Source organism: Hippocampus zosterae, chromosome 15 (genome assembly GCF_025434085.1).
Source record: "Hippocampus zosterae strain Florida chromosome 15, ASM2543408v3, whole genome shotgun sequence".
Classification (NCBI taxonomy): Eukaryota; Metazoa; Chordata; class Actinopteri; order Syngnathiformes; family Syngnathidae; genus Hippocampus; species Hippocampus zosterae.
In genome coordinates, this window is record NC_067465.1 from 12,643,886 (window position 1) to 12,661,504 (window position 17,619).

The following is a 17,619-nucleotide window of genomic DNA, read 5'->3' on the forward strand; positions in this document are numbered from 1 at the left end:
GCAGCCAGAGTGATATCATCTCATTATAAATACACTCACATGTGAAAGGAACAAGCCCTGGACATTCAAAATACAACCTGCCCTATTGCTCAACACTGGCTTAAAACGTTTTGGAGAGAGCCCATAGCTCAGGCTTGTCCTGAATTATTGTGGGGATTCCCCATCATGCACCAGTCTGACCTCTCCTCTGTTCCCGTTTAAACACCATTATTAAAAATGGCGTCATCTCTCTTTAGGCCTGCCGCCATCAGCGAGACGACCATCACTTTACTTATCACTCATCTTGGTTTGTGTGCCATCTATGGATCACCACCTCTCTCTCTCAGTCTCTTTCTCTCTCTCTCTCTCTCTCTCTCTCTCTCTCTCAATATACTATAGATAGATGGAAAACATTGTGACGAGATACTAGAATTAAACATGTTATCCTTCAATACTGCTCTTTCTGGTATGCATACCTTGACCACCTGGGAGCAGAAAAAAAGTCAATTCATACTTATGTCTTGCACACTTTCCTGCCTGGATGCAGGAGGGCATCATATTGCAACAGAGCAGGTCCTGCCTACAACCCCAGTGGTATTTATATAGTCATTCTGGCAGAGGATAAAGATTGTGGGATATGAGTCTGAGTAGTTATATTTTCTGTTTACATGTGTTGCTCCATGGTTTGTATTCATTTCTTAAAAGGGAGTATCACGGCCACAGCAATGCCAGTCATTTCCTATGTTAGCCTTAAGCTAGCAGACTAAAGGCTAAGCTTTGTGGCTGTCTTTGTTTTATGATTAGTTTGACTGTAAACTCAAATTGAGAGTTGCGATAAACATCTGAAAGACTTTTTTTTTGTCTAAGGGAATATTTACGGTACTTACACCACACAGTGCTCAAGCAAAAAAAAAAGGCTGAAGATGGTCCTTTTCTTTTAAAATTATTTACTACAAATAATGTAGTTGTTGTTTATCTCACTATATCAGCAACATATAGTGACAGGCTGAGGGTACAAGTGATAAATTACAAAGTAACTTTTTCTTCTATGTTGATGTAATCACTGATCGAGATGAGGGTAAAGTGACAGCCTATATACAATCCAAGAGAATTATATTCTTCTTACTGCTCGTAATTAAAAAAAAAAAGTTGATCCAAAAATTATCGCGGCTTTATGTAAGAGTTTGAATTATACTCAATGCTTTCATGAAAAGAACAAAAATTTGTGCCTTGACTTTTGAAAGATTGCGAAGTACAGGCACAGGCTCATCTTTTATGGACATCCGATAATCAGGAGAATGGGAAGGCTGGAAACCGGGGTCGGAATCAGCCTGATTATCCGCATGTGCATGCTCCACTTTAGCTGGGCCTAAAATAAACAATGGAGGTGCACTTTGTGTAAAGCCATTCATTTGGCAGGTAAACAACCTTGGGACACTTGCTGTGTCTTTGTTCATGCAAACAATTGTGTGTGTGTGTGTGTGTGTGTGTGTGTGTCCAACAGGGCCAGTCCACATGACGGTTCTTTTAAGTCAGGTCGGCAACATGCGCCTCCGAAAAAGATTTTGACAGTAGGCTAATCTAGCTCAAATAGATATAGATATATGTTGCAGCTCTGAAAAAGGAGAGCTGTGGTGTTGTTGTTTTTTTAAACATACACTTTATTTATGCTTTTAACAGTCTCGACAAAGAGAAACCCGTCTGCTTCCGACTCCGTGCCTTCGCTCTTCTCTTTCGACTCGAGAGGCATTCAAAGGCAGCCTCAGAAAAACGGAAATTAATGATTACTTCGCTGACACTAAAAAAAGCGAAAATAATGCACCAAAACAAAAAATCAAGCGAGGAAATTACAAAATAAATTCTATGGGGGCGTTTGCGAACACACAACAAAGGAATAAATGACATAAACAATTTCTCCACAGTCCAGTCTTCTTCATACATACAGCATGTGTTTCTTTCATTGTAAGTTTTATAGAAGGCTTTTTTTTTTTTTTGGCAGCTCCAGACATATTTGTTTTTTGTGTTTTTTTTCCTGTATGGCTCTTTTAACATTTCGGGTTGCCGAGCCCTGTTTTAAGTTGTGACATACAGCGGTTCACTTTGTTTTACAATTGGATGGACAGCAGTATTATTCATGATGTCAGCTCTACTTAATATGATCTCCACACCCACTTCCTGAAACATTAGAAGGTCAATAAGAAGTGAGTATGTTTACTCAGAGGTGGACAGTCTCTTCGACCTGGACAGTGGACAGAGGAGTCGGTGACAGTGAGCAGGAAGAAAGACAGGAGGAGGCGGCTGCTCGCTGGGAGGCTCCAATAAAATGTAATCCTGTTATATACGCTCCCCACTTGAGGGCAACAACAATAATAAAGATTTCCCTAATAACGCAGACCAAAAACCCAAATGGAACACGAGTCCCGCGGTCAAGTGGCACGCTTGTACATACATCCTCTCATTAGTCCCATTGCTGTCGGGCCGCCGAGAGGCCTCCGAGATGCGGGCGCGATGGCGAGGCAAGAGTTAAGTCAAACAAATGTGTTTCATCAAACTGCACTTTGTGCTGCTCTGCATAAAGGAATTGCGGGAGGTATGAACGCGGAGCGGGGTGCGAAGTTGGAAGCCCCGAGGAAACCAATCAGCACTCGTAGACCTGCCTTCCTGTGTCAAAAACACTGAGGTCTCAGGTGTGTGCTACCAGATGGCATTGTTTGTGTAGCAATCACTCTTGTGCACCATAAACACAGTCTGGATTTATACTACAGGCACAAGTGACCAAGATCTGATTCTTGGGACTATTTCCATGTATATTAGTTATAAAGGAGACAGCCTGCAGGTACAGCTGCCCAAATTTAATGTCAATCACTCCACAACTGTCATTGGGTTTCCTGGCGCATTTACTAAAGAGTTAACTTATTTGTTTACCTTTGGGATGGACGTTTGAAATATCCTGTTTTTTGATTATATCAATCTGTGTCTATTAAGGGTGTTACAAAAAACAGTTTTAACTGGAAAATAGTTCTTTCATTGAAATGTTAATATCTAATCGAACCGGACCGAATCGTTCCAGTTTGAGATATATCGATGTACGTCTTGAATCGTCTTTCATTGGAGAGATATATCTACAATACTGACAAGTTCATTCAATGTACAGTACATAACATGACAACCCAAAAAGTCATTTCGTCTTAGTCTGTCAAACTGAGGCGTATCATGTTGAATCAAATCGGAATCCCACTGAGTCGAACAGAATCGAATCGTTCCACTTTCACTGTCCCTGTCCCAGAGACTGAACTGTCCCTGAATGGTTTCGCACGCCACGTATATTGATATTGGTACGGCCCACAAATTTTTAGTGGAGCAACCAAATTACAAGACGACAGATGTATACATGCCAGAGAAAAACTGCTTATTTGCAAAGCCACTTGAGGAGAACATAAAACAAATTAAAGTAAATCTTTTTTACATATTACACATTCACATATTGAATAATTTTAAATACCAATATTCTCATATATTTATTATTATTATATATTTTTTAATAACTAATGAATAAAATGTGTTAGAAAAAGGGCACAGTGCTCATTGCCAACGCAAATTAGCCGGCAAGCCCAATAAAACCTTCTCAAAGATGTGAACCCCCCCCTCATGATTTTGAATTTCATCTAATACTACGACTTGACTCTCTAAAACATTTCCTCCAAATTCTACCCCTTCCCTCCAGTAAAATTACAAATTCAAATCACCAGCTTTAAACCCCAAGAATCTCAAAGTTTCTATCTTGGAAATCCAACACTTTTCGCCCTCCAAGATACAACTGCATTTCTTCTCCATGAGGTCCTCGTAGTTGGAATCGTGTGGTTGTTGGTTTTGCCATGTTGGGTGTTCCATGTCTTTGCATACCAAGCATGCCTTGCTCTGCAGAACCATATTGACAAACGCTCCAACGTATGTGATGTGATGGTGTAATGAATGACTTATTATTACACCTGCACACCCTCTCGAATGCTTTCCCTCATATATTCATCATGAGTGACAGGGTGAGTGGGAAAATCAATCATATTCTCAAGGCAGCGTGAATTATTAAGTGAGCCGGTGTAGCAAAGCCTGGCAATGGCAACGTTATTTATCTGCGTGCGTGCGTGTGTGTGCGTGTGCGCGTGTGACAGCATCAGAACGGAGTGTCACCAGCCTTCCTGTTCCTGCATCTCCCCGCTAGCCCGGAGCGCCACACTCAAGGCACTTTGCAGAATCAAACAATTTCACGCAGCTACTGGAGGAGGAAATGAACTGGGCCGCGAGCAATAATAAAATTATACAAATGTTATTACAGACTCGCTTGCTACTGTCCTACTTTAATTCAAATGTGGGCACTCCAGGCAGCGCTCATGGCACAAACCTTCCTGAATAAATCAACATTAGCTTACGTCTAAATTATTAAGGAAGTGGGAGACTTTCTTGTTGATAGTATGAATTATTGAATGAGTGTTTAACGCAGTTTTTCCTCCACGAATCCCCAAATATTAATTGTTAATGATCTTTAAGGTGTGTGTTTTATCTTTTACCCTTTCTGCACCACGCTGGGGATAGAAATTACAAATGCAAATTGTCAAGTGTGAAGAAGTCAGTTTGTACTCGATGGATGCGTGAACAAACTATATGTTTGTTAGCTTAAAGTGGAAGAAAAATGAAAGGAGTGTGTGTGAAGCCACCACATGTTAAGTATCTTTATTTGTATATTCTTAAGAACATAATTTTTAAGAAGAGCATATTACCAACAGTCAAACACAGGAGTGGTAGTCCAATAGTCTGGACATGCTTTACTGTTTCAGGACCTAGACGGGCTTGCTTTGATTGATGGAACCATGAATTCTGCTTTTTACCATAAAATTCTGAAGGACAATATTTGGCCATCAGTTCTGGACCACGAGCTAGCGTGTACTTGTGTTCCACAGCAGGACAATGATCCATAACATCTCTCTCTCTCTCTCGTATTCTCGTATATATGCGTGTGTGTGTGTATATATATGTATACACACACACACACACACACATATATATATATATATATATACACACACACACACACACACACACATATATATATATATATACATACACACACACACACACACACACACACACACACACACACACATACACACATAAAGGGAGGCCTGTAGCGTAACTTAGGTACATATTGGAGACAACTGCAAAATAGTTAAATGGGCCGTTTCAGTCACAGGTATTGCTGCGCATGTGTTGAGTTGCACAGTAGTATTTCCAAGTGCGCAATGGAATGTGCACATCGAAGGCTCGTGGACGCCCTCCCCTGGAGAAACACTTGAGGTGAGCCTTTATTTTACACAAGAGACCACGATGTGATGGTGTTGTCGCATTCTGACTGTGCGTGCGCGTGTGTGGGGGTATGCATTTGGGGGAGGGCGGGGTAATTCGGGGAGGGCGGGGTAATTCTCATCAATTTGTGTCATGCACATGGGAGTGACGATGAGCAACAAATCACAATGGAATTAGTTCATACAAAATTTTCACTTAAAAAGAAATGACTTACCATAAGTCATCCAAGGATAAGTGACTTGCAGCTGTTTTTTTTTTATCGTGTTAGGGATGTGCTCCAGTGTTCTACCTGCTTCCACAAAATGTGTGAAATGCCGAACATATCCCGAGCCCACAAAATAAGATTTTTGGTAGCAGATCGTCAAAGCTAAAAGATATAATTTGTAGTGTCATACATCTCTGATGTGTTGAGTCGAAAGTTATGTACAGTCCATATTTTGGTAAATCTTTATTATCCCATTACATAAAATTCACAGCACCAATTTCCAGACCAGATGATACACAGTTGAGTTCAAATAAAAAGCTAAACAATAGAGTCATCCATCTTTTATTCGATGATGTAATAAAACGGGTAAACCAGTGCATGAAATTTATAACCATATAATCTCCTGGAGTATGAAGTACAATTATTTCACAGTGTAAATACAAAAAATAGAAATTTTTTCACAAGAGAGCATACAGCTATGCACTGAAAATCAGACTTTACACAGAGCTGATCGACTGGATCAGATCATCAGATATTTTGCATCTTATGCAAAATCGGTGATTGAATGTAATGTCTTAATTCACATGATTGATCAGTGACATCACTGATCGTCTCTGCAAAACAAGACATTAATAACAAATAACAAACACAATCTTGTTCACTCCAGCTAGGTTATGTGCTGCCATCGTTTAATAACCTCAAGTTTCTCAGTTTATACTGTCCGTTTTCTTTTTTTTCATCCATCCATCCATTTTTTAATTCACTTCCTCATGTGTTCACAGGCATGCTGGAGCCTAACCCAGCTGTCTTCGGGCAGCAGGCGGGGGACACCCTGAACTGGTTGCCAGCCAATCGCAGGCCACACAGAAATGAACAGGCATTCTCATTCACACTCACAACTATGGACAATTTAGAGTGTTCCATTAACTTACCCTGCATATTTTTGGAATGTGGGAGGAAACTGAAGTACTGGGGACGCAGGCACAGGGAGAACATGCAAACTCCACACAGGGAGGCCGGAGCCAGAATCGAATCCTGCACCTCTGCACTGTGAGGCGGACGTCCTGCCTGATTTTTTTTTTTACCCTTTGTTAAGACCATTTTTTTAGATTTAGTGTCGATTCCCTCCATTTTCCGTGTATTGAATGTTTTTCAGCTTTATGGGGAGATTTGTTTTCAGGTTTTTATGTCTTTTTTCTAATCCAATGCATTTCAATGGGCATCAACTATAGGCTATAGGTCTATTCCCTGTGATTAGCGGGGTTCAACTGTACAGGAAATGTTATTTAAATAGATTGGAATCGTGCAAACCCTACTGATTAGAGAGAAGAGTAGGCCACCTTACCGTACATTAATTGTGTCGTAATACGCTTAACCAGGAGTAAATGTGACACTAATCCTAAAATAACAAGGCCCGATTTTCCTCCTGACTCGTTCACCGTTGCCTAATGAAGATCCTACTGCAGGCATCTTCCTGCTTCTAGCAAAGCTATATGGCAACTTGACATCGAAATTGTTCAGTGCACAAACCCTCTTCGGCTGAAAACGCATTCAAGGATGAATTATCTGAAGGCATGGGAAGTGTAGGGTTGGGGGACTCAAGATGAAAGCCAAAAACTGTTGTCATTCTGTCTTGTAGCTTACTCTCCATTCTCATTCGGAATCTGCTCATCATACAGTGGACAGCACCTCTCTCGTTGGCGGTGGGTCTTTCCGATCGGTCCTCTTCTTCCTTTTGACTGGCTGCATGGAGCCTGGCCCGTCCTTGTCCACCTCCTTGTAGTTAATCGTTTGGTCCTTAGGAATCACCTGTCCTGGACTTGGCTTGCCACAGGCCGGGCAGAACAGGAAATCATACAGGAGAGCCGCGAGCACACCACCCAGCATGGGCCCCACCCAGTAAACCTAGGGAGGGGTACAAAACACACCTATTTGCAACATCTTAACCATTTAAAAAAAAATCATGAGTGCCCACACATGAAAAATGAAAAACCAAGGAAGCACACCACATCCACAAAAGTTGTTGGTTCCCATACCAACACCAACCTGTCAGAGGCAAAGTCTAATTGACAAGAAAGTTAACATTTTATCCCTGGTAAATAGATTGAGTCGCTACTTAATTAGGCTGGAGTCCGTGAATCGGCCAAACTCAACTACATGCAGATGGGTGAGAAATCACTCAGGATCATTTTTTTTAACCTCAAATTAGGCCCGATTATTATTAGGGGTCTCTATACTTTTTCGAGGGATTCTAGCATGTAGCCTAAGGTGGACAAAAGTAAATGAATGGTCTGGCAAACTTTGCGAAGGGTAATCTCATTCATGCGCCGGATATGACAATACAATCACACACGCCATTTAAACCAAGGCTACCAAGGTGGTTAAAGTCGAAAAGGAATGTTTCAAACTCAAGAACATCATCATGCTTTCTTACCCAGTGATCCGTAAAATTCGCCATGACTACTGCTGGGCCGAAGGAACGAGCAGGGTTCATGCTGGCTCCTGTGTAAGGAATCTGCAAAGATATAGAAGCCAAAAATTAATCGTCACAATAACGCAGAACGTTACAACACAGCGAGGAAAGTTCATTTGAGCAAATCAGTGGGTGTCTCCCTCCTCCAACACAACTGATTGAAATGATCGGCTTCTCAGAGCTTGCTGAGGAGCTTGAATCAGGTGTGTCTCCGGAGGGAGACACCTGAAGCGTGCTGGATAGGCAGGCACTCGAGGAGGGTTTCGGCAAGCTCCCAGCGGCAGGTTGCCATGCGATAACTACAACTAAAGATGGGCATGTGGGTGTGAATCAGTACACAGAAGCGCAGTGTCACATCGTTTCGTGTTGTGAGAGTGACTATTTGTGAACATTGGGGAAGGGCAGATCAATATTGCATCAATGATCAGACACTGTGGTCTGAGAAAATGTACAGAGCGGCCCTTGGCTCTGTGGAACATGCACGTAAATGGCAGGAGTTCCCACCATTGACTACTTACTACCCGGGTCACGCAGTGCCATCCGGGCCCCCGGCAGTATTAATCAGTCAGTCCCATTGAGGCGGTTCATTCTTTGAGTTAAGTTGTTCCCAAAGTTAGGTCCTCTACAAGCCAACTGTTTGTTTTCCCAGTGATGATACCCAAGAATCTTCCTGAGCAAAGTTGTTGTTTTTTTAAACTCTTCACACGCAGAGAACGGCCAGCAGGGGGCGGCGCGGCTTCACTTGCCTACCCTGACCACACCTCTGCATTGAAGAGTGCCACTTTTATTAAATCATAAAAAGCGACTTTTGAGGAAGAAGCAGGTTTGTTTGTACAGAGCCGCGCATTTGTTGGGGAGCAGACGAGAGTCAGCAAATCAATAGAATACCGTTTCGCGGGGGGTGGAGCATTCGCCTGGTGAGAGGCTTGGTTAAGAACAACAAACTAATCAGTATAACACAGCATTTTCTGTGAAGTGGTGGAGATAGGCACCGCATTCTTATCTCCACCGCTTCACAGAAAATCCATTCCACTTCTTTATTAATTGCCATGCATTAAAATTAACCATCGGGGTGTCGGATGTCATTTTGGCGAATACAAGACTGACTAGACATAAGGATGAGAACACTAGACATTCATTAACTCATTCACTACCAGCCAATTCTGGACCAAGTCTGAAAAGACGTATAAGAACGTCTTTGGGAGTGACTGAGTTAATACAATATTGATCTGTTTCCCTATCAAGACCTCAAAATGGACCGTCGGATGTACACTTGAACCTTCTAGCTTTTCATTTGGCATAGACAGGCCAATAGTGGTGCATGAATGTTGCTAGATCTGTTTGTGGTATAATTCAAAATACAAGGCGGCCATGGTTCCGGAGGAGAGCGTCTGGTAATTGATGGGTCCGCTGTTCGAATCCTGCTCTGTCCAAGTCATGCATGTGATGTTGTGGTTACATAGTAGATGTGTAAAATTAGCACACCAGCCACTGTTATCCACTGTTGACTGTGAAAATACATTGCCGTGTAAAGCAACAGCAAAATACCGGTGTCCCTGCTGCCAGTAATTTACCGTCATTTTACACCAAATTTCTTTATGGTGTACTCACCCCAAATAGGTGACCAATCGTTACGGACAGCCCAATGGCCAAGGAAGCCGATCCGCCGAGGTCAGTGCGTTTGGAGTCGCATGTGGCAAAAATGGTGAAGACCAGCTGGAACGTTAAGAGCAGCTCCACCAGTAAGCCCTTTCCCACCCCCACCTCTGCATTCACCTGAGCAAACACAAAGATTTTTTTTTATTATTATTTTTTAAAGGAAAGACAAAGTACGTCAAATCCAGGGTGCTCACCGCAGAGATGCCCATATTATTCGTGAGGTTGGAGGGTGTGACGAGGCGCACGATCCCGGCACCTGCCATTGCGCCCACTAACTGTGCCACCAAGTAGAACAGTGCCTTTACTATAGTCACTTTCTTGGTCACGAGCATCGCCGCCGTGACAGCCGGATTGATGTGTCCGCCACTAATGTGGCCAAAGCATTGCACCAAGGTGGCAATGGATAAGCCAAAGCACAGCGAAATGAGGACCTTGGGGACAGGTGTACTTGTCGTACTGTTGGTCAATGCTGACCAATTGATGGTGGAGCCCACACCGAGAAACACAAACAGGAGCATGGCCAGGAATTCTGCACCTACGGCCCTCCAGAAATCCTTGGTCTTTAAATGTTCCACTCCCGTCATTTTGCTCCTGTGGCAAACAGAATGAAGAATGTTGCATGCGCCACACAAATGTACACTGATCTGGACACTAATTTACAAGTGTATAAAATGCTGTCTCCATGAGTGAAAATCGTTATTTTGTCCTCATCGGTGTTCACTTTTTAAAATTTAAACTTTGAGCTTTGGCTTCCTTAAGTAGAGACGGTGTGCCTCATCTTCCCAGTTGTCATAATTTAAGCCTACATTAGGCCAACTAGTAAATATTCGAAGGGGGAGTTGCGAGTCATTTCCTTGAGACACAACAAATTTTGCAAGGAAAAAAAAAGAAGAAACATTTGTGGGTTTTGCAGAAACAATGACGTAGGCATGCCGTATTAAATTGTGCAAATTATGCATTTTCTTACAAGCAATAATTTTTGAGTAACATCTAAAGTGGTGATGACACATTTTTAATCTCGATCATTTTAACTGTCCTTTGAGTTTGCGTTTTTATAAACGGCGTGTCTGAAAAGCAGGTGCAAACAAGGGCTAGCTCTGTTGATATGGCATGACGCCTTCTTGTGACTGACTCAAAGTCAGCTTTTATCATTCAGAAGCTCCAAAATGGTATTGCTGAATAGACAATGATGTGTCATGATCATTTTTGTTGGCATTTTCAAAACTGTGCAATGTTGGCACATCTTTGATCCATCCGTTCATTGATTTGCACAGTTCACTGGTCTTCGGCCCGGCACTTTCTTCAGTCCACGCACTTGTGTTATTTTTACAAATTAATTAGCAGTCTCAGAGATTTGTCTCAAAATTATTCACAGAAATCCATCTGCGATGCACATTTATTTTCAAGTTTGAACATTAATGCGTGAAAAGGCCCACCCTCCTCCACTATGAAGCAGTGTTATTGTCTCTGTTAAACGAGTCTCTCTTACAAATTGGAAACTGTAAAAAAAAAAAAAAGCATTTTATAAATCATTTTTACGATGCTGTCCATTAATTTTCGAAGGCGATTTTTTTCTTATTTACTTTGCTGTAAATGTCTTTAAAACTTTTGCTTCATTAAATACAGTAAACTACTTTTTCTCTTTTGCTTAGCCTTTGAATGCCTTCACCTGTTCTATTTATGAACGCTTTAAGGTGTTGTGCTTTTTGGTTATGTCATCAGGGCAACAATTGATATTTTACTCTTGCGAATCAATGCTGGTTCATAACATATTGTACCATACAACACATCAATAATTTTTGTCGACGCTATTTGTAAAAGTAGTTGGACAGTATGCTGTCGTTTCATAAGACAGCCAAATGCAGTTATAAACTGTCATGCAGTACTTACATAGCAGCAGCTGGTTGTGCGGAGCTGATGGCCGCTCTGTCATTCGAACGTGATCCGGCAATGGTACCCTGGGATTGCACGCCTGGCATCACCTCTCGGGAGTTATAATAATGCCTGCACAAGTTGGGAGGAGTCAGGGATTTTTACTCGCTGTGCAATAATTAACACTGCGTGACCGCAAGTTGAGTCAAACAGGCTCATCGTCATGTGAGGAGGGTTGTGTGCTGTCCAGCCCTTAAGCAGCACACACACTCACACACACACACACCATGTAGTGTGCTGAATTTCTCCTGGTGAAAAACCATGCAAGTGTTTGTATTGTGACATTGTATTCTGCTGTTTTGCAGTTTTGCAAAATGCAATACATTTTAACATTTTGGAGTCCCCCCCCCCCCCCCCCATATTTAGGACAAGCATAATTCTTCACACAACGCATGTTAGTTGCTTACAATAATATAATTTTAAGTATAAAGCCTGTTGTGTTTTGATGAACATTGGGGCCCTCTTCAATACTGTATTTTAGTCTTTATAGTCGAACACTATTTAGGTGGTAGTTAGTGTAAAAACCTTTGAGTAAAACTGGATTAAAATTAAGCAATGTTTTTATTCTAGGAAGTGCGATTATTTCCTCATGTTATGTGAACTTGCATAATTTTTCTCAGTAAATGAATCATTTGAACCGCAACCTCTGGTGCGTTCTTCTGATTTTTGAAAGTTGGAATCCAAGCATTAAATGTTGAAAATGGCAACTAATTAACTGATAAAGTTGAGTCGAGTTAGAAATCATCAACCTGATCTTTATATATGACTACTAAACGTATGCTCGTAATTTTGCGTTTTGTATCTAGTGTGTTCTGCGTAGATATTTATGTGGTTTTAGTGTGATAAAGTTCCAGATTGTCATTGAATTAGTCATACTTACAGCGCTCTCCTATCGTCTACTTGCAGGTGTGTTGATGCTAAATATATTTATATTTCAATTCGTTTGTTCCTCAAAAGTTTTTTATTACCAAAAATGATGCTATAACGCAATTTTAAAGGGAAAGCGACTATTTTAATTCGCTAGCCGGATGTGCTAAAGGCCGTATGTGTGGTTACGTTAGCATATGAAATCATCTTTGTGTCGGCGATCACGTCCACCTTGTCGTGCAGATATGTGTCCGAAACGTCTTTGATTTCGTAGAGAAATTAGCTCATCTAAACACTCGCTGGTCTTTGACGCTAAGTAAACGTTCTAATTTAAAACCTAAAGCGTGTTTTTTTACATGAATCGATGACATGCGTCAGTATGCACAATCTTTGATACGTCTTGAAGCTATTTCTAAAGCCTAAAATAATGTATGAGTGTTTACATCGCTCAGTCACATACACAGTGCAACATGGTGTTAAAATGACATTGCCTTTACACCGATGTGGCTGAATTAGCGTTTGTTTTCTTCAGACAACTCTGGATGGTCAAAATTCCGAGGTATTTGAACGTCCCAGCAGTGACAGCTGAAAGGGCAACTTGATTATGCACACACATTTTTGAGTAACGCCACAAGGATGGGGTGTTTTAGATAACGAATATAAATAAGTAGTGATGGGTCCAGCGACACCGATGCATTGACACATGCGCCGGGCTCACAGAGCAAACCACGTGTCGATGCATGTGCTGGCTCATTACGTCACGTGATTGACACGTGAACTGCGTTGACACAGTCCAGGCTTCTAATTGACACACCGGCTGCGTTGACACAGTCCAGGCTGCTAATTGACACATCGACTGTGTTGACACAGTCCAGGCTGCTAATTGACACATCGGCTGCGTTGACACAGTCCAGGCTGCTAATTGACTGCACCGGTGCAGTTTAGACTGCATCGGCTGCTTGGCACAGTACAGGCTGCGCCACTTAGTCCAGGGGGCGTCGACTCAGTGCAGAGGGCGTTGACGCAGCAAAAGCCCGCCGCACAGTGTTTATAAGGAAGTCGTTTGGCGACACAAAGCCACCTGCCGAAACAAGCCAGACCTTACTCACGCTCGCTTGTCGAAGTTCGTATCAGTACAGACTTCGTGTTCGTGCCTTGCCGATTATGGAGCAGAGACGCAAATCATCCGCCGTGTGGGACCATTTTGATGTCCTGGAGAATAAGGTATTATTTATTTATTTATTCAAATCGCCTTCTGTGGCCGAGAGCCTCTCGGCGAGAGGCACTCGCCGAGTGCCTCTCAGATTATTGACATGTGTTGTACCATTCTAATCCGAATACATTTCAAGGTAACTCTTAGTTACTTCTTATTCACATTTCATTACAGGTGAAATGTCGAATTTGCCAAGTCGAATTGTCATACACCAACAGAAGCACCTCCACCATGCTGAGGCATTATCGGGCCAAGCATGAGAATGAAGTTCGCGATACACCCAGTATTACGCCAGGTATACAAACGTTCACTCATCTTTTCACGGTTGCTATGTTGATGATTTAATTGACAATCAGTAATTATTATTGGTTGACTCTCCCCTCCATGTTTGACAATCAAGGTTCCAGGAAGCGGCTGTACTGGAAGGACCAACACACTTCTTTCCCAAACCTCTCCCACCTCGCAAAGGAGTTCCTTTTGTACGCCAGCCTCATCCGTCCCTTGTGAGCGTGTGTTCTCCACAGCAGGAGAAATCGCTTGTAAAAGACGCAACAGGCTGAAGTTTAAAACATTGGAGCATCTTATTTTTCTCAATAAAAATTTGAAATAAAAGCCCACAAGCATCCTCATTCAAATGATCTTCACATTATTTGAACACATTGAATGTTGCAAAATGAATTCATGGATGTGAATGATATTGTATACACTTCATCATCAAATCGATGAATGACCTTATGAAAATGTTTTGGAACAGTTGTAGATGCAAAACTGTGCTGGCAGCTACATAATAGATAATAAAAGAAAAATATCCCAAACCATGGGGATCCTCCCAAAAACTAAGGATTTGCTGAATAAGAGATCCTTGTACACCTTATACTTTTATTACTTCCATATTTGATCTATTGTGTGGGAATATGGGGAAATGCCAGTAAAACACCGTTTTAAAACTACAATACAAAGCAATCGGAACAATCACTGGCTCCAAATGGACGGAGCCCACAAATCCACTGTTTATCAAATCAAACAATGAAATCTCATGACCTGAATGACTTCAAAATCGCCCAATTAATGTACAAAGCAATAACCTTTGCCAAAAGATCCAGAAGCTTTTTAAAATTCTAGAAAGTTGTCATAATTTAGGGGGTACTAATCTATACAAAAAAATCCAAAACACGAACGAACATCACACAAAGGAGTGTATGTGTAATAGGTGTAAATCTGTGGAATGATTCTGAAACGGACCAGTAAAATGAGGAACTCTCTTGCTGAGATTAAAAATGAATTCGAGAGTAGTACAAGACAACTACACAAATCAGAATTAAGCTGATAAATTCGATACACTCATGAAATATAGCAATACATCAGAAATACATTGATGAGATTATTTAATATCTTAATGAAATGTAGCATCCATTATGAATATGAGAAAATCGACATATACATGTGCTCTAAAGAGTATGTACTGTATATACAAACCTAATGTTGTAAAAATGTATTAGTACAGCATACATAATGGTAAAAGCATTTGTTGATATTTAGACTTTCTTTCCTATTTAGAACAATGATCAATTCATATATAAGAAGGGGTAGGACTCGGGGTAGGTTTTTTGCTTCTTTCTACTCCTTTGAACACATATTTGTGATGATTACTATTTTCTTTTCCTTTTTTTATATCTTACCTTCACCTTTTGCCAATTTATTACCGAATTGTATATTTTATATGTTCAATATACAAAACAATTAGTCAGTTCAGTCTGTTAAGTGGGTTGGCTGCAGGCATCTTGTAGGTCCAGCAGGTGGCAGTGGTCAGTGACACAGTATCAGCACAGTATCAACACAGTGTGTCAGTGTGTCGACACGCCTCATGAGGCCTCATGGACCCATCACTATAAATAAGAGTAATGCACACGACTCGTTAATAAATTCTCATTTTTAAGAAGGAAGTGAGAAGAGTGGGTCTACCTAGGGCCATCCTACCTCATTCCAGAAACGTGCATTTTCCGTTCATTGAACGCTCTTAATTGCACGTGGTCTGAATATAGATGTGTGTCTGTCTACCATGTGCAGTGGAAGTGATACCCTAGATAAGGGATTGCAACAGCGAATCAGTTGCATGATTTGTTTGCTACAGTTTTTACGTCGGCTGCCCTTCTGACTCAGACCCATCCATCTATCAATCTTGCCATGCCTGTCAATCATGTAAGTAAAAGTCTTCAGATTTTTTTTACTCTGTTCAGGTGGTAAGTTTGCTTCTTCGAGTTACCTCGTAGAGAAACGAACATTACGTCACTTATGTACAAAAACCATGGTGGATTGTCAAAATAAACCATGTTTATGCATATCCTAATCAGAATCTGAAAGTATGAGAACAAAAGCCGCAATATATTTGATTTGATTGAGGTTGGGAGCATACCCTCTTCATATTGCCTCCTACAGAATAAACAGTAACATGACTTAATGTACAAAAAGTCCACTTGATATATTTTGGATTTTACTCCATTTGTCTTTGATGAGGATGTTCGGACATGTTTGGACTTGCCCACATTCATAAAATCAAAAATATAGCGACTTTAATATAATAACATGTAATCTAACATGGGTCCTTTAAAATTAAGTTATTCGTCAAATGACTGAGGTCCTTTTTTAAGGTATATGTGGCAACACTGCCCTTACATAACGGTGCTAATAAACCCGAAAATGCTACATTGTGAAAGAAAATAAAGAAATCTCATCTGTTTGAGCTGGTACTTATCTAAAATTTTACCCTAATTTCATGTCATTTGTCCAAAAAGAAATCAAAATGGGCCTGGAAATCCATTGAAATGTCAGAAGTAGGCTTCTTATGTATGATCTTGCACTGGAAGATCGGTGTGGTCACGACCCTTAGAGGTGACTTTTACTCTTCCATGTATGTTAATGTTTGCCTTAGAGTTTGTTACACTCCCTTAATTTCACTCTCCATGAAGTATCAACACAACACCATCAAGGTTAGCTGACCGTAGTGGCACCAGATGTTTATTCGCTCAACTGCAGGTGGAAGAAGGCTTTTTTGGGGGGGACAAATGATAAATTGAAAGTAGATTTATTTGTGGGAGTTCTCACGTTGCACTTAGCAATGCACAATATACCGTTGACGAACCCATTCATTGTGTATGAATTACAAGAGCTCAAGGGTGGGATGTCGTGCCCTCAACACAAGAAATATTCAGCGGTGATGTCAGCATTTTCATCCAATCGGAGAAAGGCTGTCTGTGTGATGAGTACGAACAGCAACAGACCAACCAGCGAGAAAAAGCCTCTTTGTTACTTCCTGGTTGTCTACCATGCAAGCACTTCCAAATATGAGCAAGCTTGCACCCGGACGCTGTCGTCCTTGTACCCCCCCACCCCACACAGCAAACACCAAGCTGACCAAATGCAGTTTGGAAAGGCCTTCAGACAGTACTTTGGCCTGAATAAATGAATCTCCTTTCAATTCAATATAGTTGTTAGACACAAGATGCCACACTGTGAGGTGTTTGGGCTATGGTGTCGACTGTAATAGAGGGACAGCCACTAATTGAGGACATGTCACAATAGTCTTAGTGGCAATGAAAAATGTGAGCTTTGTTTTGAAAACGAGAATGTCACTGAAATGGAGAAAAAAAACAAGTTTATTTGGCTCATTACATTTGACCTAATTCTTGTACAACTTGTTCCATACGAACAATTAGCACGCAAGTCGGACTCGCAATGACAAGTAAAGCCACGAGGCATAAGCCTTTATTTTACATTGAAATGTAAATCACGCACGTAAACATTAACAAACCACGTAAATCATTATGAAGGCAGTCTCGCTATGAAAGCTGCGAGGCATCATGCATATCAGGGGGAGCCCCCGCTTGACTAATTATTGATATTTCGCCACAATTCTCCCAATTTGCATGCGTTTCA

General features: G+C 41.2%; 1 protein-coding gene across 1 annotated transcript; it reads right to left on the minus strand.

The window, feature by feature from the left end:
• Positions 1 to 7,020: 7,020 nt before the first annotated feature.
• On the minus strand, positions 7,021 to 12,628 carry aqp4 (aquaporin 4). The gene is made up of 6 exons (XM_052087853.1): positions 12,487 to 12,628; positions 11,565 to 11,678; positions 9,869 to 10,265; positions 9,627 to 9,791; positions 7,977 to 8,057; positions 7,021 to 7,447 (listed from the first exon to the last, which is right to left on the minus strand). The coding sequence occupies exons 2-6, from the start codon at positions 11,651 to 11,653 to the stop codon at positions 7,214 to 7,216; spliced, it is 966 nt and encodes a 321-aa protein (XP_051943813.1). The 5' UTR covers positions 11,654 to 11,678; positions 12,487 to 12,628; the 3' UTR covers positions 7,021 to 7,213.
• Positions 12,629 to 17,619: the final 4,991 nt, after the last annotated feature.

What these genes read in the sequence shown, in the direction of transcription:
- aqp4 (XM_052087853.1), bottom strand. Translation starts at nt 11,653, where the DNA reads ATGCCAGGCGTGCAATCCCAGGGTACCATTGCCGGATCACGTTCGAAT. An exon ending in GCACAACCAGCTGCTGCTAT is followed by an intron (nt 10,266 to 11,564) that starts GTAAGTACTGCA and finishes TGTTTGCCACAG; the next exon opens with GAGCAAAATGACGGGAGTGG. An exon ending in CGATTGGTCACCTATTTGGG is followed by an intron (nt 8,058 to 9,626) that starts GTGAGTACACCA and finishes ATATCTTTGCAG; the next exon opens with ATTCCTTACACAGGAGCCAG.